Source organism: Trichomycterus rosablanca, chromosome 18, assembly GCF_030014385.1.
Source record: "Trichomycterus rosablanca isolate fTriRos1 chromosome 18, fTriRos1.hap1, whole genome shotgun sequence".
NCBI lineage: Eukaryota > Metazoa > Chordata > Actinopteri > Siluriformes > Trichomycteridae > Trichomycterus > Trichomycterus rosablanca.
In genome coordinates this window covers 4,281,332-4,306,248 of record NC_086005.1, presented here as the reverse complement: position 1 = coordinate 4,306,248, position 24,917 = coordinate 4,281,332, and the positions used below count along the sequence as shown (strand labels likewise).

Genomic DNA, 24,917 nt, shown 5'->3' with positions numbered 1-24,917 from the left:
AACTTTTAATAAAGGTTAAACTGTTCTTATATGTTCACTGTGCAAGTACACTGATCAACTACAAATAAATATTTCACTCATCTTCATCAGGGGTGTTCGAGTCTGAAGCTGACAGTATAATGTTCAGACCACAAATCAGTTCACACCGTCCATAATACATTGCACCTTATAAATAAATAATGCTGTTTTACTAAGAATAATATACAAGAGACACGAGTCGGACACTATGAGTGCATAAATAAAAGGACATTAATGTATAAATAAACATCCAGAAGATAGAGCTATATGAAATCTTATTCTTTTTTTTTAACCTTCTGAAAAATAAATAAGCCTATAGGTCTATGTACAGTCTGAATACTGACTCCGCACTCATGTTGAGTCCCACTGCTTCACAGTCACCAGATGTGAAAATAATCTGTGTAGTCCTAAACTTTATCTTCTTCATCCAACTCTTTATCTCTCCTCCCCATCCTCCTCCTATATCTGCTTCAGGATGGCTACACCAAGGAATGCAGTCGCTGTTGCATCAGTGCCAAACACAACAGCACACAAGCGTATGGCTTTAAAGAAAATCAAGTCTTATTTAATAAAAACAAAACAGCCATTATTGACTCTCCTTCTAGATCGAGCATCTGACATGATGCTTTGATTCGCACAAGGAAGCAGGTGGATCTGTGTATGGCTTGACTGATGGCGGTCAGTGATCTACACCTGAAACGAAAACAAGGGTCATTTTTATTTTTAATTGGATTATAACATCCTATTGGAATTATCATCAGCTCTTGTACTATAATCAGTTACATTCATACAGGTGGTGGACAAAATAATAGAAACACCACATCAGTCAGAGCTTCATTTCTACCATTTTATTCCATTTTCTCCCAATTTATTGTAGTCAGTTTGTCTTCCGCTGCTGGGGATCACCGATATTTTGCAGTCAAGCGTGCAGCCCTTAGCGTAACCCTTTTCCACCCATGCACTCTGAAGAGGCGCCTCTATCCGCCAATCAGAGTCTTTACACAGCTTTTGAAGACCCCACCCACATATTCTGGTCATTTCCTCCCTGCAGGCACTGACAATTATGCCCGCTAGATGGTGCCCAGCCGACCGGCGGCAATGCCGAGTTTTGAACTGAGGAATCTCGGTGCTGGTGTGCTAGCGGAATATCCCGCTGCACCACCTGGGCACCTCTTCATTTTTAATTTTAATGACTCCCCGTCACTATTACAAGTTCTATAGAGCAAATTGCTAGTTAACTGCATGGATCAGTAGAAATATGTTTTTATTTAGATATTTAGGGGTCGCCACAGCAGATCATTCTGGTTGAATACAGGTTTCATGCCGTATGTCCGTCCTGATGCGACCCCCCTTTTTTAACTCCCAGTTTAGTGGTATTTAATGACCCGATAGCATTTTGCTTTCTCTTTATTGATGTTGACTTCCTCTCCTGACTGAGGAGAGCTTTGAATAAGACACGCCCCCTCCGACATGTGTGCAGTAGCCAACTGCAGTTTTTTACCTGATGAGGCGAGTTCATATGGGGATCAGTCTTGTGCATGTAGAGTCACACACTGATCTCCATTATCCCTCATCTCTGTGCAGGCGCCATCAATCCGCCAACAGAGGTCGTAATTGCTATGAGGAATCCCTCCCTACGAACGAGCCAATCAGCTCTGGTGTGCTAACGTGTTTATTTATTTATTTTTTGATGCATTTTCTCCCCATTTTCCTCCCGATTTAGCGCACTCAAATTTTGTCTTCCGCTGCTGAGAGATACCAGATTGCATCCGAGGAGAGCACGTCACTATACTCGCCTCCTCCGACACGTGCACAGCCCTCCTCTTCTCACCCCTGCATTCTGCACAGGAGTCTCCTCCGCCAATCAAGGTCCTTACACAGCGTATGAAGACCCACCCACCCACACGTAGTCCGGCCCCCACCCTGCAGATACGGTGGCCAATTAGTATCTGCTGCAGGCACTGCCAATTATGCCCGCCAGATGGCGCCCAGCCGACTGGTGGCAACACAATGTTTCAAATCGAGGAGTTCAGAATCTCGGCGCTGGAATATCTCGCTGCGCCACCTGGGCACCATCTAACGTGTTTATTTTATTAGGCTTGGGACCTGTATTGAGAGCTCACTGACAAATGCACCTTCTAATGGCTAGGCTGTTCAGCCACCACCCCTCCTCGTCAGACATAGCCAACCGTGTCTGTGTCAATGCCCAATCGAGCCTATCAGTAATAGAAAAAGTCATAATGAGCAGTTTTGGGAGTAAATCACCCCTTCAGTGTTTAAAGACACACCCTCAAAACACATGCATGCTTTTTCTAATTGACAGCTTACATGATTGACAGGTTACACTGATGCCTCATTGTGATGAGTTCCCGTTTCCAAAATCTGTGGCGCAACTCAGACCACTGAGTTTTATCGACAGCTTCTCGAACGTGAGATCGAGCCAGATATTGCAAAATGTGTTCTGACTGCACAGCCGCTGACCCCACCTTTAATCCTCCATAGACTCGTTTGTTCATGAGATTATTGGCGGCTTCTTTGTATAAGCTGATCTGTTCATCATATGATCTCCATTAGAAATTTATGCCAGAGCCACAAAAATAATCAACACAGTGCTTCAGAAAGCATCACAGAAAGAGGACTTCATGTCCCTCAGAGCGCTGCGTGATTTCCATCTAGATTTTTTTTGTTTGTTTGTTTAGAAAGTGATATGTGCATGCTCCCTGTTCTGAATTAAAATACTGTATTTTCTTTTTAAATTTTAAATTTTTCCCACTTTTTCCCCCCAATTTTCTCCCCTAATCTAGTCGTGTCCAATTACCCTGATTACGTCCTCTATACTGATTCGACCCTTCACCGCTGACTGAGGACGTCTCTCAACTGGCATACGCCCCCTTCGGCACGTAAAGTCAGTACAGACTGCATTTTTCACCTGCACGAGTCGAGTTCATACACAGACAGGCACTGTGTACGGAGGGCCACACCCCCATCAGCATTATTCCTCAGCCCTGTGCAGGCGCCATCAGTCAGCCAGCAGGGGCCGCAGTCGCACCAGTTATGAGGACCTATTATTTGGCTTTTTACCTCCTAACCCTGTGAACAACAGCCAATCGTTGTTCATGCAGCCGCCCAGCCCAGTCGGAAGGCAGAGCTGAGATTCGATACGATGTATTCGAAACCCCAACTCTGGTGTGCTAGCGTACTTTTACCGCTGCGCCACCTGAGCGGCCTAAAATACTGTATTTTTAAAGATTTATATCATGTATCAAAGTTGGGATCGGCGATTTTAAAACCACATTTGGCAACAGTTCTTTACATTCTAGCAGCATCAGTAAAATAAATACATGAATTATAACTGTAGCACCCAGAAGAATAAAGATGTGTACCACCAACAAGCAACTTCCCTCCCTCAGACACAGCCAATCGTGTCTGTATAGGAGCCCGGTCAGCCAATAGCAGAGTTGAGATTCGAACTACAGCCAGGAATGTTTGAAGCATATTCAGCTTTAACTGGTACAGATTTCTACCCTAGCTGAGGTAATCAAGTTCCAAACTGGGATCTGGCGACTGCAACTGATGATGTACACCTGGTTTTAAGAGGTGGAAAAATATGCAAAACAATTTCCACCTTTATTTGCCTTTGAATAAATGAAATGTAATACACTATACAGCCAAAAGTATTTGGACACCTGACCATAAGCTTGTTGGACATTTCATATAAAAAACAAATGCTATTAAAATAGAGTGGCCGCTGTGTGATCTATTCAGCTAGAACAACAGCCACACAAGACATTGATGTATGTGGCAGTGGTCGCTCAGTGGTTAAGTTACTGGACTAGTAATCAGAAGATTGCTGGTTCAAGACCCACCATTGCCAAAGTTGGCACTGTTGGACCCTCAATTGCTCGAATTGTGTTCAGTCACAATTGTAAGTCGCTTTGAATAAAAAGCATCTGCTAAATGTCACAAATGTAAATGTAAAGTATGTCTGTGGGAATTTGTGCCCATTTAGTCAAAAGAGTGTTTGAAGCTGGGCACTGATGTAGGTCAATAAAGCCTCAGTTGATGTTCCAGTTCATTCCAGAGCTGTTCAGTGGGGCTGAGGTCAGGGTTTCTTTAATATGAGCTTTTCTTCATGTCTTTATAGAGCTTGCTTTGTGCACAGGGCCTCAGTCATGCTGGAACAGGAAAGGGCCTTCCCTAAACTGTTGCTGCATTGTTGGTAGCCTATTATTCCTTCTCTATAATTGATTGATTACACTTGTTAGCAATTGTTTTGGCTGAAACACATACATTCAATAATTAGATGGGGTGTCCCAATACTTTTGTCCATATAGTCTATGTAATAAGACGTATCCCCAGTATCATTGTGTGCCGTCCATTCTCATTCACGTGAGGAAGAGAAGCACAGAATGAGACCTAATCATGCCTGAAACCGTCCGTACTGGCTGTAGTACTGCATGTGTATTGCTAATGCGCTTACAGTTGCAGGATCCTGTGTGTTTGACCTCGAGGACGACGCCTCGCGAGCAGGCGGCCCGGCGCATCTCACACTCGCTGCGGTAGGTGTTATTGTCGCTGGCGCACACGCTGTCACCAGGATGACTTTCCGGACACTCGTCCTCACAGACAGAGCAACGCCCTCGACCCGTCCGGGTGTCCCACAGGCACGTTTTCTGTTCTGGACAGTGGATGTCGTCACACGATTGGGCATCTGAGGGCACGAACAAAAGGTTAGAGGTTTCAGTGCCAAATCTGAGAGAAGAAACAGTGGACGCTGCTCAGAGTCATGTGCTATTGCACCACAGCCCGAGTAATGAGGACCACATGTCTAACAGTGGATTATATAATCACAGCCTGGGGTTAGTCCTGATTGATGATTAGTCTTGTCATAATTATCAGGACTGCATGGATTGATCCCCAATCAGCAATGTTCCTGATGTTGTTCTGATTGTAAATCCTGGCAGCTAATTCTGATACCTGATCCTGATGGTGATCTTAGTCTGAGCACTGACGGAACAGCTCGTAACACTGGACTGAACTGGAGCTCTGCATGGACTGGCCAAACATCAAATGGACAAAGGTGGAAAAATTCTAAAAACATTCCACAGAATACCATAAAAAATAATGACACATTTTAAAAATGCCCCAATTCCCCGTTATATTCATGTTTTTTTTTTACTTTTTAACTAGATCGTGGCCTCAAACAAACGTAGTTACACTGGATTTTTGTTTGTAAGTATAAAAATTACACTTGAATGCGAAAAGTACAGAAAGACAACACAAAAAAGGATTTAATTAAAGGCAGATTAAACATGTTCAGTGTATCGAATTGAGTTCTAGTTTCTATTGGACTAGGGTGAATCTTTATGGTGCTTGCAGGACAGGATGAGAAGAAGCCAAAAATGCTGGAACAGGCAACTGGGGGTCTTAAAATCTAAATGCAGACCTTTGGCATTAAGCCCAAGCTCTTAACCAAAGTTTTAGATGGCTTCAGCACACTTGCAGGCCTTCTGTACAGTTTTTGTCCCATGTTTACCCATGTTGGCTGTGTGACCCTCTGGTTACAGCAGAAATCTTTCATATTTGTGCCTCGGGACCTGCAGTCCCATGGTGATAGACGGTTGTAGACTCAAGCATGCTCTGCACAATTACACAGGCGTGAATGCCTGGACAAGTCATTCAAGCCGAGTCCACACATAATCAACCGGGATTTTATGATGTGCTGCATCTCAGTCTGTGTACTCCAGAACGTTGAAGTGTCTAATTTTACTAATTAATAGAATCTTATTTAGCTAGATTTAGCTAGTCAGTCTTCTCAGCACGCTTTTTACTCTGATAATAAAAATGAAATGTATTGGAAAATAATTGCTGATAGATAATACTAGAAATTAAAAGTAGTTCTAATTAAAGCCACTTATGTGTTTAGCAGATGCTTTTATCTAAAGCGACTTACAATCATAATCAAACCAACTGAGGGTTAAGCGCTGTGCTTAAAGGCAGCTTGGCAGCGCTGAAGTGCAAACCAGCAACCTTCCAATAATAGTGCAGTTCCTTAACCGCTGAGCTAACCACTATGTTTTCATAAGGTGTCTACACAGTTGTAGTCTAGGCAGTTGTAGCCAAATAAGGAGGTCGCTGATTCAAGCCCCACCACTGCCAGGGCAAGGCCCTTAACCCTCAATTGTTCAGACTCTATACCTTCCCAGTACTGTAAGTCACTTTGGATAAAGGCGTCTGCTAAATGCCAAAAATGTAAATGTAAATATACACAGACATGATTGGTTGAGTCTGGTCTGGTTTAAGGATGGCTGAACAGCCTAGTCATTAGGAAGTGCGCTTGTCAGTGAGCTCTTAGTACTGTATTCAAGGCCGGATTAGGACGGTTGAGTCAGAAGGGGCGTCCACCGTAAAAACTCTGCCAAAACAGGTATGCATACCAGAATGATCTGCTGTGGCAAGCTTTCAATTCAGGAAGCAGCCAAAGAAAAAAAATGCATTAACACTGAATGTAATGTTAGCCACAGTGGAAATCCGGTTAGTCTGCTAATAAACTTTTCTTTTTTTTAATCTGCTAGTATATACAAACTCTGAGTTTTCAATGTGAATGCAAATTAAAGAAGCTCCAATAATTTGTGGAGAAATGACACTTGATACCAATTTTTTTCAGCCTAAAGGAAACTACTGTACATAGGCAGTTGTAGCCTAGTGGTTAAGGTACTGGACAGTAATCGATAGGTCACTGGTTCAAGACCCATGACTGTCAGGTTGCCATAGCTGGGCCCTTACGCAAGGCCCTTAACCCTCAATTGCTTAGACTGTATACTGTCACAGTACTGTGAGTCACTTTGGATAAAAGTGTCTGCTAAATGACAAAAATGTAAATGTAATGTCAAGAAATAAAATAGAAAAAATGTAGAAAAAAAGGTCTTAAATGTGGTCATAGAATGTTAAATCATGCTCACCTATACATTTGCCCTCGTAGGCAACCCCAATGGACTTTCCCAGAATGCACGTGGCTCTTCGGAGATGGCAGGCGCTGACGTAAGTGATCCCATCATTCCCACACAGGTACTGTTCTGGCGAGGCGACCTCGGGGCAGACACGCTCACAGGTCACACAGTAGGCGTTATTGTTCTGGTCCACCACGCATGTAGAGCTGCCCAGGCAGTGCACTTCATTACACGTCTCTGTAAACAGGAGGCAGGAGGATTTCATGAATCACTGATAGATATCTGAATGAAGATTCTACTCTGGGCTGGTAAACCAAGCCCAAATCAAGCTGAATTTTAGGTAAAATTGGAAGACCTAAAGCGACAGCACACTTTAGTTGAGTAGTAAAGTTAATTTGGTCTTTTTAATGTCTTGTCAGTAGTAAGACTGCCACCCCACAGACTGGCAAGTTAAATATATTAGTATAGCATTTTTTTTTTTACAATAGACATTGTCTCTATTGTAAACTTTACAGATGCCCGCTAGATGGCGCCCAGCTGACCGGTGGCAATGGCGAGTTTCGAACCGAGGAGTTCAGAATCTCAGCACTGGTGTGTAAGTGGAATTTCCCGCTGTGCCACCTGGACAGTTTAGTTCTGTTTAGCTTGCTTAAACATGTTGGAAACAATTTTTAAAATTTGGAATTTTAAATTAGCTGGGGTTCGAACTTGTGATCTCCTGACGATAGGGTCAGCGCTCTTCTGTAGCACCACTCCACATTTTTACTAAAACCTCTTTGCATTTTACTTTTCATCCAGTTATATTTAACATGTTTTTAAGGACATCATGGATCCACATACATTTCTTTCCAGTCCAGGAACTATTTGTCCAGTATGTTTTTGCCTTTAGACCCCCCAGTCTTGTTACTCACTCTTGCATTTGCCCTGGTACTGGGCCACCAGGTTTGGGTATCTTCTGCACTTGGCTCTGCGCAGTGCACACTCATTGCGATACGTCTTCCCGTCTGATCCGCATACCGGACCCTTGAAGGTGTTGTTGGAGCAGTCCGGAGCGCACACACAGCGGGGTTTGTTTCTCCTGTTCAACTTACATTTCTTTCCAGTGCCGCAGTCGACGTTATCACATGTTTCTGAAAGATAAACAATCAATCAACAATCAAACGATTTATTACAACGTTAAGCAATCAATCTACCATCTCTGTAGGATTAATTGTACAGTATATAATATAGCATTTTAGCATTTTTAATATACCAGATTTAGTCACTGCCATCTTCTGGAACATTATTCTCCATTACAGTAATTAGTTTGTGTTTTTTTTTCTGTACAGCATTTATCATTTATTAAGACTTACCACAAATCACCACACATACATTATTTGCTTAAAATGTATCCAGATAAAATACTCCCATTTTATTTCATTTGTATGTTTTACCAGCGCTTCATCTTAGTCAGGATTGCCGCGGGTCTGGTTTCCCCCACTATCACTGGGCACAATGCAGTATCACCCCAGACAAAATGCCAAATCATCGCAGGGTCCTGTCCATTCTTCCTCTCAGACATAGCCAGTGATGATTATATGTAGATGCCTGACCGGCAGATAACACAGCTGGGGATTCGGACCATGGATCCCAGCAAAAGTGGGCGATTGTAATTAACCCCTGTGCCACCCAAATGCCTTGTAATATATATAATATTTGTAAAATGTTGCATTCAGTAATAGTAACAATCATTTATTTTTGAAGATTTGGCTCTTAAGCTCCTAGCCTAAAAGACTAAAACTACTCAAATATGACTGAATATCATATCCAATTTAATTTAAAAATGGGAAAACATGCCAAACTACTTAAAGAAGGGAGGAAAGCAACAAAACTGGATTCTCAGGATCCATGCTGCTATGCCAGCAGAGCCACCCTGCCACCAGTGATGGTGTGAGTACCATACCTTTACATGGTATGCAGTTTGGTGCACCACCGTGTAGGAGCAACCAACGGAATAAGGTGTTGCTGGACACGTCCTCCTCAGTCCAGGCCATGCCCAGCCGCTCACTCCTGCAGCAGTCCTCCCGGCTCATTCCAGACACATAGAGTACCTGGCATCTGCCATTCTTCCCCTGCTCGTACCAGCAGTTACCAGCTGCAAACAAATGAATGGATTATTCTTTAGCAGCTACTATATACAGTTAATAAAACATTTAATATAAAGGTAACTACACCAACAAAATACTTTGTATCAGGCTTAATGTGTAAAGTCATGATAGAAAACACAATGATTAATCATTCAGTTATAGCCTAGTGGGTAGAGCTTTGGACGAATAATCAAAAAGTTGTGAGATTGAATCCTGGCTCTGCAATGCAGCCACTGTTGGGCCCTTGAGAGAGGTCCTTAACCCTCCTGGTTCCAGGGGTGCCGTACAATGGCTGACCCCAGCTTCCAATACGAGCTGGGATACGCATCCTATTCTATTTACAGTCTGAGCACTGTGTAAATGTATTATGTTCTAACATAATAAGGTGAACCTGGAGTGTGGGTTATAGAGGTGCCCTGTTTAAAAATGCACATAAATTGTAACAGAAAAAATTACAGAGCAGCTTAGTAAAATTGAACAGATGCATGAGGACCTCCTAGTGGTTCATCAAACAACAATAACCATGTCAACAAATACAATACTGTTGCTGCTTTGGAAGTGGAAGTCCTGCAACAATCACATCAGGAGTTTAATGAGTGGTGCTGAAGGAAACCTTGCTAAGTAAGTCCACTACCAGACCAAAACCAATTTTCTGTGTGTCTTGAGGTTGCACAAAACAACAGAACGTTTCTCAATGCTTTTGAGATGATTGCTTGTTGACAGGTTGCTCCAATGCACACTAGTATGTAATGTCAGCTGTAAAGCATGGTGGTAAGATATTGTCATTTTTGGCTGCTTTGGCTCCTCTTTCAGGGCCTGTAAAGCTTACAAGCTTTTAAAGAACACTGAATTTGAATTTGTATTACAGAATTGTGCAGTAGAAGTTTAGGGCAGAATTTCAGCTTTATGGAAATATGACAACGCAACGAGGCAGTGAAAATGTATGTTCTGCATTAGGACCAGACCTTAACCTGGTTGAGATGTAGTTTCATGGCCTGGTTATGAGCTGTTTATTCAATGAATCCCATAATAGAGTAAAATTCTTCCTCACTGTTGGGCTCTACCAGTTTTTAAAATCATAAGATCATACCAGCCTGGATTGTATTATTTCTTTAGTAAAGATATATAAAATATATTTGTGTTGTTTTGCCCTAGACACAATTATCGTTGGGGACAGTCAGGCTGGAACAAGTCAGAATCTTTCCCAAAGTGTAGCCAGTTCAAAGTATATTATGTATTTTTCATAATTGATCTTATATACGTGTTAGCAACCGGTATGGCTGAGATTTAAGTAACTTCATAACTTACTAACAACAACGTATGTGTATGTATGTAGTAAATTGTGGTAAATTGTACCTGCACTGCATTCACATCTTACAATGCAACAAATAGACAATTTAATAGCTAGTTAAAGATTTTAAATGAGATAGACTGAGCAAAACACAGCCTGTTTGTGTAGGCACCTGGCTGGCCGATAGCAGAGCTGAGATTTGAACTCGAGATCTCAGCACTGGTAGGCTAGTATGTTTACTCATGTGCCCCATTTTTTTTTTTTTTTCTTTAACAAAGTAGGAAACACTAAGGTTTTTATGTAGTAAAATGTAGAAAATGACTTAAAAGCTATTAGAAGGTTTGATTTTCATTTATAGTAATAATAATAATAGTAATAATAGTAATAATAATAATAATAATAACTAATTATAGCAACAATAAAAACATTTTCCAGGTGATACTACAAATCACTAATCACCAATATCCTTACTGGCAGTGCATCAGTTCTGACTACTACCACACCACTCAGCAGACACTGAGATAACTTTTACAACTTAATACGTTTGTTTAATACACTTATTCAACTGATTCTGCTTATTCTGAGTTTTCAGACTGAGATAGATAGATAGATAGATAGATAGATAGATAGATAGATAGATAGATAGATAGATAGATAGATAGATAGATAGATAGATAGATAGATAGACTGACTGATCGATCGACCGACAGACAGACAGACAGACAGACAGACAGACAGACAGATAGATAGGAGTTAACCAATATTAGATGATAAGAAAGGGTCTAACAAAATTATTTGTACTACAAACTTAAAGTAATGCTTTAACATACCTAATGTAATAGTCATTATGCAATTCATTAGCTAAAGCAACCAAACACACTTCTTTGGCCTTGTTGTTTTCACCTAATCAACTTGTAATCCTGTTTAATACAGAAAAGCTGGTACAAGGGCATGTTTACATCTGTCACATCAACTTTTCACAACGTTCTGTAATCACTTGGTTTCTGAGGGCACCTCAGACCTCAGATCACTGCACACTGTTCACTTTTCACATTCATCTATCTGAACGCTTCAGCCCAGAGAAGTCAGCAGCGGTTCTGACTGTTTTGCTATATTATATCCACTTTGAGTATGAGAGTTTGCATTTGTAGAAGAAGCTATCTGAACTGTGTTATCTAAAGTATTTCTGACAGCTGATATTTATTTAAAATCATTTTGGTTACTAATGCATTGCCATGTGAGGAATTAAAGGTCATAGTTGTTATGTACTGCCTTGTATGTCTTCTGCCTTGTACTTTATGCACAAAGTTTACTTTAAATTATATGAATTGAATTATTTCATGAACCACAGTCTAAAATTCCTAATAGTTAAACCATAAAAAAGTTGTCCTTTAACTATTGAACTCTCTGCTCACTCAATTTTATGCAAAAAGGCAAATCTCGACAACTCCTGAACAGCTGAGCCTTTAATAAAAGCTCCTGTTATACCTAACTTTAAAAGCATCACTTGTAAAAAGTTCCAAATCCGGTGTTTTTGATCATTCCACAAACCTCAGTTTTATGTTGCTCCATTTCACCTTTTTTGGAATGTGTAGCAGGCATCAAGTTGATTCAATACTACAATAAACATTATTTCTTTGTGCCATTTTCAATTATATGCCTGTAAAAGTTTACATATCACCCCGATTTCTGTTGTTATTTGCATTTTACTTATTGTTACTGTCCCAGTAACATTTTAAGAAGCAAAACCAGTTAATTACCAGTTTGTATTATTTACATAAAGTTACACTTATCAACTTTAAAATAATTGGAACATATAAATCATGACATTGATTTATCTTAAACAAATGTAAGATGTATGTGATATTTTGATATATATTTCTGAAGTAGTCTTGCAGGAAAGATCTTAACACTTATTTAAAATTGATAAAGAACTATTTAACACATCAAAATAAAAGCTGGTTCTTCATGTACAGAAATGTTATACATATAAAGAACCCATGAAGTAGTTTATAAACATGCTGTTGACTTTTTATAAGAAACTATGAACAAAACTCAGTGGCTGTATATAAAACACAGAGACTTCCAACACGGAATAAATTCTCTGACTCTGCAAACTTTGTACTAATACTCAACAACCAAGTAACAAGGGCTCCTCAAAACAACCGACTAAGCTGAGAATAAACTGATGTCTGACTGTGGAGCTGACAATGAATTGATGTCTACATATCAAGGACAACAACCATAAAAGAGATAACACTGTCATAGACTTATAAAACTGCTTTTAATGCTGCCCAACAAGGCTAAACATCTATATAGCTAAAAAACACAAAAAGATTGAGCTGACACAGAAGCCATGGTGCAGTTATATTATGCAGCAGTGCTTGCAGAAGAATGTGGATGAAAATGTCTTAATAAAGAATAAAACACTTTTAGATGGCTTTAAAAGTGTGCAATCTGTGAAATCTGCAAATGTGTGTGTTACCTAGTGTACTGTCCTAAGTTCTGACCATGCCACAGTCACAATTTTTTTTTTAATAAGAGCTATTTTTCCTTAAAAGATTGCAACAGAGGATGGGTTTCTCGTTTAAATAAAATAAAATAAAAAGACTTGAAGACTTGATTGTGAACTGGCCAGGGGTGGCCAGACTTTGACTAGAAATCTTGAATAGAACAGTGAAACAGGGCAGTAACAGACACCACAAAAATGGTTAGAACCCTGAGGAAGCCCTCACAAGTTTTGGTGCGCATTTTATCCAGTTTTGCGCATTATAGTGACAAAGTGCATAACTGCTTTTCCATTCTAATACTAGACTATAGAGGTCTATACTACAGTCCAACCCCTCACTGTGACCTTATAATCAGATCAATGACAGCTGATATAAAGCTTCATTACCGTGAACCCGGTGCTCATCAATGAAGTGCGCCAGGCAGAGCAGAAGCAGCGACGGGAACCGGAGCATCCTGGTACCGATCCTAATCACTGATCCTTGATCCTGATCCTGATCGTGGTGCTGATGGGATATTCCTGATCTGCTGTTTCCAACACTGATCTCACTCAGGCTCTGTCATCCAACTCACATACACTCCCGCTTTTTAAATCTATGAGCGTCTGCGCCGCCTGGTTGCCAGATTGGGGACTTTTTGGACGCCAAGTTGATTAGAATTTCGACGCATTTTGAGAACCATTGACGGCAAAGAAGATAATTAAAAGGAGCCTCGATCAAAATATACCTAAACTCTCACTTAAAACCCAGATAACTTAACTGAAACTCTCTTATTCTGGACACATTATGAGAAAATTCATTGGGGAAAAAAAATCAAAAGTTTAAGGTAAAAGAGGAAGAGGATGACCAGCAGCAAGATAGAAACACAATCCATATGGTCTTCAGGAGTCAGAATTGACTTAACAGCACTTAATAATTAGAATAAATGACCTCACATCACCCACAACAATTGTATGGAGAGATGCTAGGTATTTAGTACAGTTAAGAGTGCAGTTAATGGCCAGTAGAAGAACTATAAATAAGAAATGTACACAAAACAGCCATGAACCTAATTTATGTTTAATTAATTTACAATACAGCCTAGTGATTAAGAGGTGAACTTGTCAGTGCGCTCTCAGTAACAGTCCCAAGCCCAGATAGAAGCAAGAGGGTTGCGTCAGGAGGGGCATCCAGTGTGAAAACTGTGCCAGGTCTGGTGTGTGGTGTGTGGACCAGACTAATGGTGTGTGGACTAATGAAGCTGTTACTAAACATAAATAAAAAAAATACATTAATGAATTAATTAAGTCAGGCATCGAGGCACTGACCCCTTCTTCACTATTTCCGTGGACAAATACAGTAAATCATCACACCTGTATCCTGTCTACTGTGTGACTGTGTACAAGTCCAAAGTCCTGTTTTGTCTAACAGATGTAAAATGACAATCAATGTTTTATAAACGTTCTGATAAAAACACACAACCTAAAGGTAGCAAATCATTTACGAAAATAAATAAACAGAGCTTACAATCTTTATTTCAAAAAGAAAAATAAATATTAATTATAAAGAAGGCAACCTCCAATCTGGCAACCCAATAGATGTTTCTTGGTGGGCGGAACAGAGAAATTCACTCGCAGTAAAATTCACTTCATTACATCAGGTGGCATTTACAAAGCCAAATACCACCTATACTAATGATAATCTAATACCACCTATACTAATAATAATCTAATACCACCTATACTAATGATAATCTAATACCACCTATACTAATAATAATCTAATACCACCTATACTAATGATAATCTAATACCACCTATACTAATAATAATCTAATACCACCTATACTCATATTAATCTAATACCACCTTTACTAATAATAATCTAATACCACCTATACTAATAATAATCTAATACCACCTATACTAATGATAATCTAATACCACCTATACTAATAATAATCTAATACCACCTATACTCATATTAATCTAATACCACCTTTACTAATAATAATCTAATACCACCTATACTAATAATAATCTAATACCACCTAATGATAATCTAATACCACCTTTACTAATAATAATCTAATACCACCTTTATTAATGATAATCTAATACCACCTTTATTAATGATAATCTAATACCACCTTTACTAATATTACTTACTACTAATACCACCACTACTACAACTAATAGTTCATACTACTACCACTACTACTACATCTTATAGTTTTTACTACTACTACTACTAATACCACTAATACTAGTAGTATTAGTAGTAGTAATACCACTACTACTACTAATACCACTACTACCACTGCTACTACTAATACCACTACTACCACTGCTACTACTAATACCACTACTACCACTGCTACTACTAATACCACTACTACCACTGCTACTACTAATACCACTACTACCACTGCTACTACTAATACCACTACTAATACTAATACTAATACCACCACTACTACTACTACTACTAACACCATACTCTGATTTAGTTTCCTGCCTTTAGTTATGATCTGTATGGAGTTTGAAATGTTCTACATGTGTCTATATGGACTTTCCCAGGGTACGCTGGTTTCTTCTTTTTAAAAATAATTTTAAATATAACTTTATTTTAAAAAATAACTCTACTACAACTCCATGCATAATACTCCTGCTTAACATTTGTTTTTGGGGCTTAGATAAAGTGAAAGTGGGTAAGGTGGGTTCCAGACGGAGAGGGGTTCACACATAGGTTACCCAGGAAAACATTATGGGGCAGAGAACATGCCACAAATGTAAAATCTGTAAGATATGTTTATTAATCCAAGATAAAACATTCATCACTTGGCTTAGTCTGTATACATAGAAATATTGTCAAATTGTTCAAATGTGTTTGGATACAATGATCAGTTTTTGCAGTGTTATTTACATTGCTTTTGGGGGTTTAATGTAAAGTAATATGCATGTACACACAATAACGTATACCACTTTCATTGTTGACCTTTACGTGACACAAGGTATTGTTGTAAATTAAGTCATAACAGATGAGCTAATTAACAAACTATGTCTATGATATTAATAATGTCTGATGTTCTACAAATTTCTACACTCAACTTTCTCTCAAAGCAACTAAAGCAAATCCACATTTGTGGATTCAGTTTCTAATGGCAAACAGCCACACACAAGCATAAGGTCACCATTTGACATGCATTGGCTGGAGTGAAGCTATGTTGTATGGAGTGAATTAATCTTGCTCAAGCATTGGACATTCTTCATTTGGTGATGCCAGAAAAATGAAATCTCCTCAGATAAATGATTCAACTTTTGGTGAGTACATAAATACATTGGCTTTGATTTTATTTGATAGTCTGAGCTGCTCTGTTCCAGTGTTCCCAACTTTGTGGTGACTGTTTGGGAAAATCCCTTTCCAGTTTCACCAGGTAGGTGCCCCCATGCTCAAAATGAGCAAGAAGAAATAAAATAGAAATACGTTTGAAGGAATAAGTTTGTTGAGTTTGGTGTGAAAAAATTGATTTGCACCTGATTGGATTCCTGACTTCATGAAGTCATTAATGGTCCAGTTTATGCTGTTACACCAGCAGTCCATGTAGTCCATGGTTTAGGTGTGATGTTTGTGTGTAAAGTGTGTACAAACTTTTGGCTGTCTTGTGTGTGTATAGGTGTGTTACAGATGGGTTTTGTTGTAAATGAATGTAAATGAAAATGAGAGTGCTAAAAAGAGCCTCTGTCTCCCTTTTGAGGGAAAATGACGCTACTGCAACTCAGCCTTCAGGTGTTGTACATGGATGCTGCAGAAAGTGTGGAAGTTTGAATACACTCACTCACTCTTTCTTAACTGCTTATCCAATCAGGGTCGCGGGGGAAGCGGGGATGCTGGAGCCTATCCCAGCTTTTTCAATAAGCGCAAGGCACACAGTAACACCCTGGACGGAGCGCCATACACATACACACACACACACACAAACATACACACACAAACATACACACACCCATTCACCTATAGGGCAATTCAGTGTTTCCAATTAACCTGACTGCATGTTTTTTGGACTGTGGGAGGAAACCGGAGCCCCGGAGGAAACCCACACAGACACAGGGAGAACATGCAAACTTCACACAGAAAGGACCTGGACCGCCTCGCCTGGGGATCGAACCCTGGACCTTCTTGCAGTGCTACCCACCGAGCCACCGTGCCACTCAGTTTGAATACATAAAATAATTTAAAAAAATGAAGTAATCATAAAATGGTCTATACAAAGTTCTCGTCATTAAACTTACCATTTACAATTACTAATATTTTTCCATGTTTTACGTAAATCAACTCAATTTACGACTTTTTCGTGGCATAGCTGAGGGCGGTACGGTGGCTAAGTGGGTAGCACTGTCGCCTCACAGCAAAAAGGTCCTGGGTTTGATCCCCGTGTGGGGCAGTCCGGGTCCTTTCTGTGTAGAGTTTGCATGTTCTCCCCGTGTCTGTGTGGGTTTCCTCCCACAGTCCAAAGGCATGCAGTCAGGTTAATTGGAGACACAAAATTGATTAAACTTGTGAACTAATGAATCTTGTGTAACGAGTAACTACCGTCTCTGCGTTTCTGTCATGAATGTAACCAAAGTGTGTAAAACATGATGTTAAAATCCTAATAAATAATAATAATAATAATGAGTGACAGAATTAAAGTCGCGGTTCCTATGAGAGTGATAAAAAGAGCCTCTGTCTCCCTCTTGCGGAAAAATGACGGTACTGCAATTCAGCCTTCAGGTGTGGCACAGGGATGCTGCACTGCTCTGTAGTCCTGCTGACATGGGTTTGAATAAATAACATAATAAAATAAATAAAGTAATCGTAAAAATATAGTTCAAGAGAGGCTTTATTGTCATTTCAGCTCAAGTACATATAAGTACAAGTACATATTGAAACGAAACAACGTTCCTCCAGGACCAGGGTGCAAGACAGAACAAAAAGTGCAAAACAATACAACATACACAGTGCAGATAAAAAGATTAAAAAGTAATTAAGGGAGACAAGACTAGAGACAAGTGTAGTGATGGCCAGTACATGGTGCTGAGTAAATGATAGGTGAGATAATAAAACATATTCTGATATACAGTTAGTAGCATAGGGTTTTTATAGCAGCAGAGATATAAAACGAATAAGAATGGAATAAATACATATACTACATAAATAAATAAATAAATAAATAAATAAATAAATGAATAAATAAATCTAATGGTCTATACAAAGTTCTCAACATTGAATTTACCGTTTACAATTTTAGTAATTTTATTAAATTTTTTTTTTTCCATGTTTTAATGTAAATCAGCTCAATTTACGACTTTTTTTGAGGCATTTTAGTCCCAGTTTTGTTCAGGTATAAATAAACAGCTGCATAGATGGTGCGGGTTACACCTGTCTCACCATCCCATGATAAATGTAATTATATAGCAATTATGGATAAGAGTAAAAAATGAAAAAAAAAAAAAAACTTATGAAAAACTATATTTATATAAAAATTAAGTTAAATAAATACATATTAAGTTTATTAACAAAAAGTTTGTAATCAGCCATAATAAGGTACATTATTAGTACTACTACTACTGCTTACTACTACTATAATAATAATAATAATAATAATAATAATAATCTGTTGCCTATTACAGTGTGTTTTTCCAAATGTGCAAATTTAATACATACTAATCTTTAAAATATAAAAAATAAACGTGAAGGTAACTTCCGGCAACTTTGTGACGTAGCCTACCCGCTTTGGTCCCCAATACAGGTGTGAAATAAACATGCTAACAGTGGACGGCGCTCACGCTCCCAAAATAATCTCCATTCATGAATCCCGAGGTATAAAATTAAACTAAACACCATTTATACACCATGTATTGTTTTATAGAAGGTGTTTATGTATATCTAATGCGTGTGCCGGTGTTGAATGTAGATAATGCGGTTTTGACGGTTAGCATTGTGCTAATGTTGTGCTGGTTCTGCAGGTGCAGGTTTTGGTTTTGTACTTTGCTAAGAGCTCAGAGTTATCAGGAGTCAAATCAGAAACCATCAGTGTTCAGTCTGAACTAAACAGCCTTCAACTGTGGCAACAACTGGAACTCAGACACCCAAAGTGAGTACAAGGAAATGTGAAGTTCATTTATAACTGCTGCTCAAAATCCAGCTGTGCAGAAGTTTGCACACATCTGTAAGAGGTGTGTGTGTGTGTCATGGCAGTCTGGGGATTTCAGTCATTTCTGTAATGGTTCTTTAAGTGGATTATTAAACAGCATACAATCTTGTATGTATGTGACATAGTCTAAAAGCATACTTACAAACAAAAACCTATTAATTTATATACAATTCATATATGTCACTGCCTGCATTTACATATCTCTACACACATCCATCTAAAGAATTTATATTATTGGTCACTTTTTTGTATTTTTATTTGCAAATTCAAGACAAGGCAAGTTTATTTGTGTAGCACCTTTCATACACAGCGGCAATTCAAAGTGCTTTACATAGAAAAAAAGTAAAAGCATTAAAACATTCCTGAGATCTATAACCTCAGAAATGCTTTTTGCAAATAAAGTTACAATTAAAAGAACATGAAATCAAAACCAGAGAGATAAAGTGCTTTACATACACAATAAGGGCGGCATGGTGACTAAGTGGGTAGCACTGTCGCCTCACAGCAAGAAGGTTCTGGGTTCGATCCCCAGGCGGGGTGGACCGGGACCTTCTGTGTGGAATTTGCATGTTCTCCCTGTGTCTGCATGGGTTTACTCCGGGTGCTCCGGTTTCCTCCCACAGTCCAAAGATGTGCAAGTGAGGTGAACTGGAAACACTAAATTGTCCATGTGAGTGTAAAACATGACGTTAAAATCCTAATAAACAAACAAACAAACAACCTCTTTATTCTATTGAGGGTCGCGGTGGGTCCTGTTCACTGGGTGAACAGCAGTCCATAAAAGGGCAAACACACATACCCATATTTACATACACATTCATACCTGAGGGGACTTTTTACTATCTTCAGTTAACCTGACTGCATGACTTTGGACTTTGGGAAAAAACTGGATCACCCACAATTGGGAATCAAACCCAGGACCTTCTTGCTGTGAGGCCAGAGAGTGCTACCCACCAAGCCATTGAGCTGCTCCCCCTTTCCTGGACATTAGCCAATCATGTCTGTGTTGATGCACAACTGGCCGCTCACACCACTAAGATTCGAACTCTGGATCTTGGTGGGAATGGGCATATTTTATCGCTGATCAACCCGAGTGTTTGGCTGTTAGGTTAGCACCCTCATATTAGTGCACAAGATTTTGAAAAGCAAATTTTGGTGTGATATTTAGAGATTAGAGAGTATGTACTTTATCTAGTGGTTGTAATTTGTTCTGTAAATTATTTGAGACAACTAAATCTTAAACTAAATCCTAACACAATTCTTTGCAGATTGTCAGTGATACGTGAGCAGGTGGTGCTGGCTGTACGGAGAGAGTACGTGGCTCTGGGTGAGCATCGTGTTCACCTGCAGCACGGCGACGAGGTGGCCATCATTCCACCACTCAGCGGAGGCTAAATAGAACAAAGGTTTCCTTAATACACACATTTACTTAATTATCCATTGTTTCTTTTTAACCCCACATGCTCGTTTTATTTCATTTTTTATGTTTTACTAATGCTGTAATCTGGGTAGGTCAGGCTCCCCAGAATTACTGGCCGTAATGTAGTAATACTCCCCTGACTGGACGCCAGTCCGATGCTGGTCTCTGGCCACCCTCTCTTTAGAAAAAATCAGGTGTAGTAGCAGTAGTGGGTTATTGTTATTAACCCCTACATGTTCTGTGATAAACACATTGTTCAGTAAGGGTTTTTATTATTATTATTTATTATATCTTTTTAACTCTTGTACATTTAACAGTAATCACACAGGAATGTATTCATATTTTCATTGTTACATCTTTAAATCATCAGTTAGTTTCCCTTATTATTTGATGCAGCAGATTAAATACTTAAAGATGTAGATGCTTAGAACAAATTACAGCAGATAAATCAATGCAAACAATATTTTTGCTATGTAATGCCAGAGCTTTAAAGGGATAAAACATTAAATTATATCAATAATATTTATAAGTAAAACACTGAGGGCGGCACAGTGGCTAAGTGGGTAGCACTGTTGCCTCACAGCAGGAAGGTCCTGGGTTTGATCCCCAGGTGGGGCGGTCAGGGTCCTTTCTGTGCAGAGACACTGAATTGTCCTATAGGTAATTAGCCGCTAGGATGCATAAACCAGTGCATTGTAGTGCCGGTCCCAAGCCCGGATAAGTAGGGAGGGTTGTGTCAGGCGTAAAAACTTTGCCAAATCAATAATGCGGATCACGCTCCGCCGGCGACCCCTAACGGGAGCAGCCGAAGAGACAGAGAGATTTATCAGTAAAACACTGAGAAAACTGGATCAGCAGTACAAGTACAGCAGTACAGCAGTAAGAACTTAAACCCTAAAATCAATGTAAACTTGAAAGTTCTTGATTTATGACTACAAGTGCATTCTGGAAAATATAACATTGATTGAATATTGGTTTAGTATACAACTAACCACAATCATATATGACAGCACGACTGATCCTATATAAATGCAGTCCACAAGTCCACAAGGAAATTTTAACCGAAAGAGTTAATAAAAATCCCAATTTAGTGTAATAGAAGTTCTAAAATCATGACCAGTTATCTGATTATTTATTTATATTAAAGCTAAACCCAGTGAAAATTTTAGCTTTTGTTAACATTATGATTATATAATTCAATACAATACAGGTTCATATAACAGATCATTTTACTGTATTTTGTGGTTTTTTTGTGTAACTCACAGCGATGGCTGAGGATGGAGGTCTGGACCTGATTAAACTTACCACAGACAAGCTCAGTACTGATACTGTATCAGCTTCAGTGACCTGTTCCTCCTGTGGAGCCATCTCATTATTTATAGGTAGGATCATTGTGTTTAATACCGTAGTATTTTGATAGTGTTTATCTTTGGTTTGCTTATTACATGTTTCTGTTTTTACAGTAAAAACAAATGTTCTGCTTGTTTCAGGTACTACCAGAGATCATTTCGATGGGAAGAAGGTGGTTCGGCTGGAATACGAAGCCTACGTGCCCATGGCAGAGTCAGAGCTGAAGAAAATATGTGCTGATGTTAGAGTCAGATGGCCGGCTGTGCGACACATCTGCATCCATCACAGGCTGGAGTGAGCAGCTCCATTAGAAACAAATTTTTCCAGAAAACCATCAGATTTGGTAGAAACTCCACAGATGTGCAGCATGTGCATTTTTGATCCAGCAGATTTTGTCGCTCTTGTCTAAAAGCATGTATTAAACTTAGGAAGTAACTTTTTTTTTTTTAATAAAAAAAAATGTGTTCCAGAAGGACGGTTAGAGAAGTCACTGGCTGCTGCGACTTGGTAACTAAAGATAATACAAGATGCTCAATAATGTATTTATTCATTTATTATTTCTGCAGTGTGGTACCGATTACAGAAGCCAGTGTGATTGTTGGAATTTCATCCCCTCACCGGAGTGATTCTCTGGAGGCCGTGAGATACTGCATAGACACTCTCAAATCCACCGTTCCTATCTGGAAAAAGGTACGTTTTATTTGCCTAAATACTTAAATGTAAAATGACTTAGGTACACCCAGTTTCTCAATACATTTGATAATGTAATGTTTTCCATGTATACATCATGCTCATTAGCTTTTGACTGCTCAGGCCACAGCACAAGTTTCCACTTTGTACCAGTCCATAATAGGTCACATGATTCCTGAGTAATCGCTAGTGTTTTTAAGTGTTGCTGTGTTGCTGTATTTAGTGATGAGGCTTTTCCAGAATGTCCCAAGCCCATGTGGTTACATTCAATACAGAAGTGTGTGGGTTTTAATGCACTGCCATCTGAGGAACAGGATCACAGTCATTCATTATTGGTTCTCAGCCCTGTTCTTTATGCAGATAGTTCTCTGTATTTTCTGAACGTTTTAAAATCATTTATGGACATTAGATGCTGAAATACCTAAATTCATTGTAATTATGTATTAATAAACCTTGTCCTTAAACTACTCAAGCAGTTAACAAAAAGTAGTTTGCAAAAAGTGGCGACTGAGCTTTTCATTATGGATTGATAACATAATTAGTGGAAACTTTTAAAGGTTGTTTTTGATCATCTTACAAACCATGGGGTGTCCAAACTTTTCTTGTTGGGGTCCAGATGGAGTAAAAAATATGCAAACACGGCGCCACAGACTCTTTTTTAAACAAATAATACAACAGACTTGATTACTAACAATTCTATTTTCTTTTCATTTGAATGACTTATGATCCATCGTCCACAGTGTCGTGTAAACTAAGATTTTGTCAGTTTCACTCACCAGTTTATAATCCTAATGGGAAGATTATTATACTTCTTTAAATTACACATACCCACTTCCCTCTGAACTCTCTGAAATAATAGATGTTTTCCCACCGCCGTGTTTATCCAAAAACTCAGGAACGTTAATGTGTAGAGTCGGGGGAAAGAAGACGGGGAGCATTTTAGATTTGTTTTATGCGATAGCGACACCCAGAGTTCAAACAGTTCAAGCAGTTTTTTATAAAACCTGCTTAATAGCAGCAAGACTTTAATTTTATCTAAAATACCTTGTGAGCCGCTTCAAACAGGGTAATGGGCCGCAAATAGCCCAAGGGTCGTAGTTTGGACATTCTTGCCACAAACTGTCCAGACTTGTATTTTCTACACTTTCCCTGTCCCGATCTTTATGGAATGTGTTACAGGCATCAGATTTGGAATTAACAGTATATTTAAAAAAAATACAAATACTTTAAACATTAATTATGTTTTATTTCTGTCGTTTTGACTTACATATTGAGTTGAATTTTCCAAATCATTGTTTCCTATTGTTATTTGTATTTTACTTACCATCCCAACTTCTTTTGAATTTGGGTTTATAAGTGTATCCACAATACTGTATTGTGTCTTTTTTTCTCTTAAAGGAAGTCTATGAATCAGAGGAGTCATGCTGGAAAGAGAACAAGGAGTGTCTGTGGACAGGAAGTCGGGCTGAGTCGGGCAAAACCAGTTGACCTTTGGCCATTTGACCGTTTTAGAGGGAGCTTGAATGCTTTTTATATCAAGAGTGTATCAGATGCTGGTGTTATAAAGGGGTGTACTTACTAGAAGTTACAGTGTGTGAGGAAATAGAACTCAGTGTGGGACGGCATGAATAGATCTTACATCAGAAATAGAGCTGGAATAAATACATTATATACACTGATCAGCCATAACATTAAAACCACCTCCTTGTTTCTACACTCACTGTCCATTTTATCAGCTCCACTTACCATATAGAAGCACCTTGTAGTTCTACAATTACTGACTGTAGTCCATCTGTTTCTCTGCATGCTTTGTTAGCTCTCTTTTGTTCTGTTCTTCAATGGTCAGGACCCCCACAGGACCACCACAGAGCAGGTATTATTTAGGTGGTGGATCATTCTCAGCACTGCAGTGACACTGACATGGTGGTGGTGTGTTAGTGTGTGTTGTGCTGGTACGAGTGGATCAGACATAGCGCTGCTGGAGTTTTTAAATACCGTGTCCACTCACTGTCCACTCTATTAGACACTCCTACCTAGTTGGTCTTCTAGACCTTCATCAATGGTCACAGGACTGCTGTTGGCTGGATATTTGTGGTTTGTGGACTATTCTCAGTCCAGCAGTGACAGTGAGGTGTTTAAAAACTCCAGCAGCGCTGCTGTGTCTGATCCACTCATACCAGCACAACACACACTAACACACCAGCACCATGTCAGTGTCACTGCAGTGCTGAGAATCATCCACCACCTAAATAATACCTGCTCTGTGGGGGTCCTGACCATTGAAGAACAGCATGAAAGGGAGCTAACAAAGCATGTAGAGAAACAGATGGACTACAGTCAGTAATTGTAGAACTACAAAGTGCTTCTATATGGTAAGTGGAGCTGATAAA

General features: G+C 39.2%; 3 protein-coding genes across 3 annotated transcripts; 2 read left to right on the top strand and 1 right to left on the bottom strand.

Annotated features, from left to right (window-relative positions):
* Nucleotides 1-651: 651 nt before the first annotated feature.
* Nucleotides 652-13,363, bottom strand: fstb (follistatin b). Its single transcript, XM_063013967.1, has 6 exons — nucleotides 13,282-13,363; nucleotides 8,911-9,102; nucleotides 7,880-8,098; nucleotides 6,981-7,205; nucleotides 4,499-4,729; nucleotides 652-711 (listed from the first exon to the last, which is right to left on the bottom strand). Exons 1-6 carry the CDS (start codon nucleotides 13,346-13,348, stop codon nucleotides 698-700), a joined length of 948 nt encoding a protein of 315 aa, XP_062870037.1. The 5' UTR covers nucleotides 13,349-13,363; the 3' UTR covers nucleotides 652-697.
* A 5,302-nt stretch (nucleotides 13,364-18,665) lies between these two features.
* LOC134332544 (molybdopterin synthase sulfur carrier subunit) lies at nucleotides 18,666-20,462 on the top strand. The gene is made up of 3 exons (XM_063014232.1): nucleotides 18,666-18,733; nucleotides 18,880-19,007; nucleotides 20,336-20,462. Exons 1-3 carry the CDS (start codon nucleotides 18,722-18,724, stop codon nucleotides 20,460-20,462), a joined length of 267 nt encoding a protein of 88 aa, XP_062870302.1. The 5' UTR covers nucleotides 18,666-18,721.
* A 1,292-nt stretch (nucleotides 20,463-21,754) lies between these two features.
* LOC134332543 (molybdopterin synthase catalytic subunit) lies at nucleotides 21,755-24,248 on the top strand. The gene is made up of 4 exons (XM_063014231.1): nucleotides 21,755-21,869; nucleotides 21,978-22,131; nucleotides 22,404-22,527; nucleotides 23,926-24,248. Exons 1-4 carry the CDS (start codon nucleotides 21,755-21,757, stop codon nucleotides 24,013-24,015), a joined length of 483 nt encoding a protein of 160 aa, XP_062870301.1. The 3' UTR covers nucleotides 24,016-24,248.
* Nucleotides 24,249-24,917: the final 669 nt, after the last annotated feature.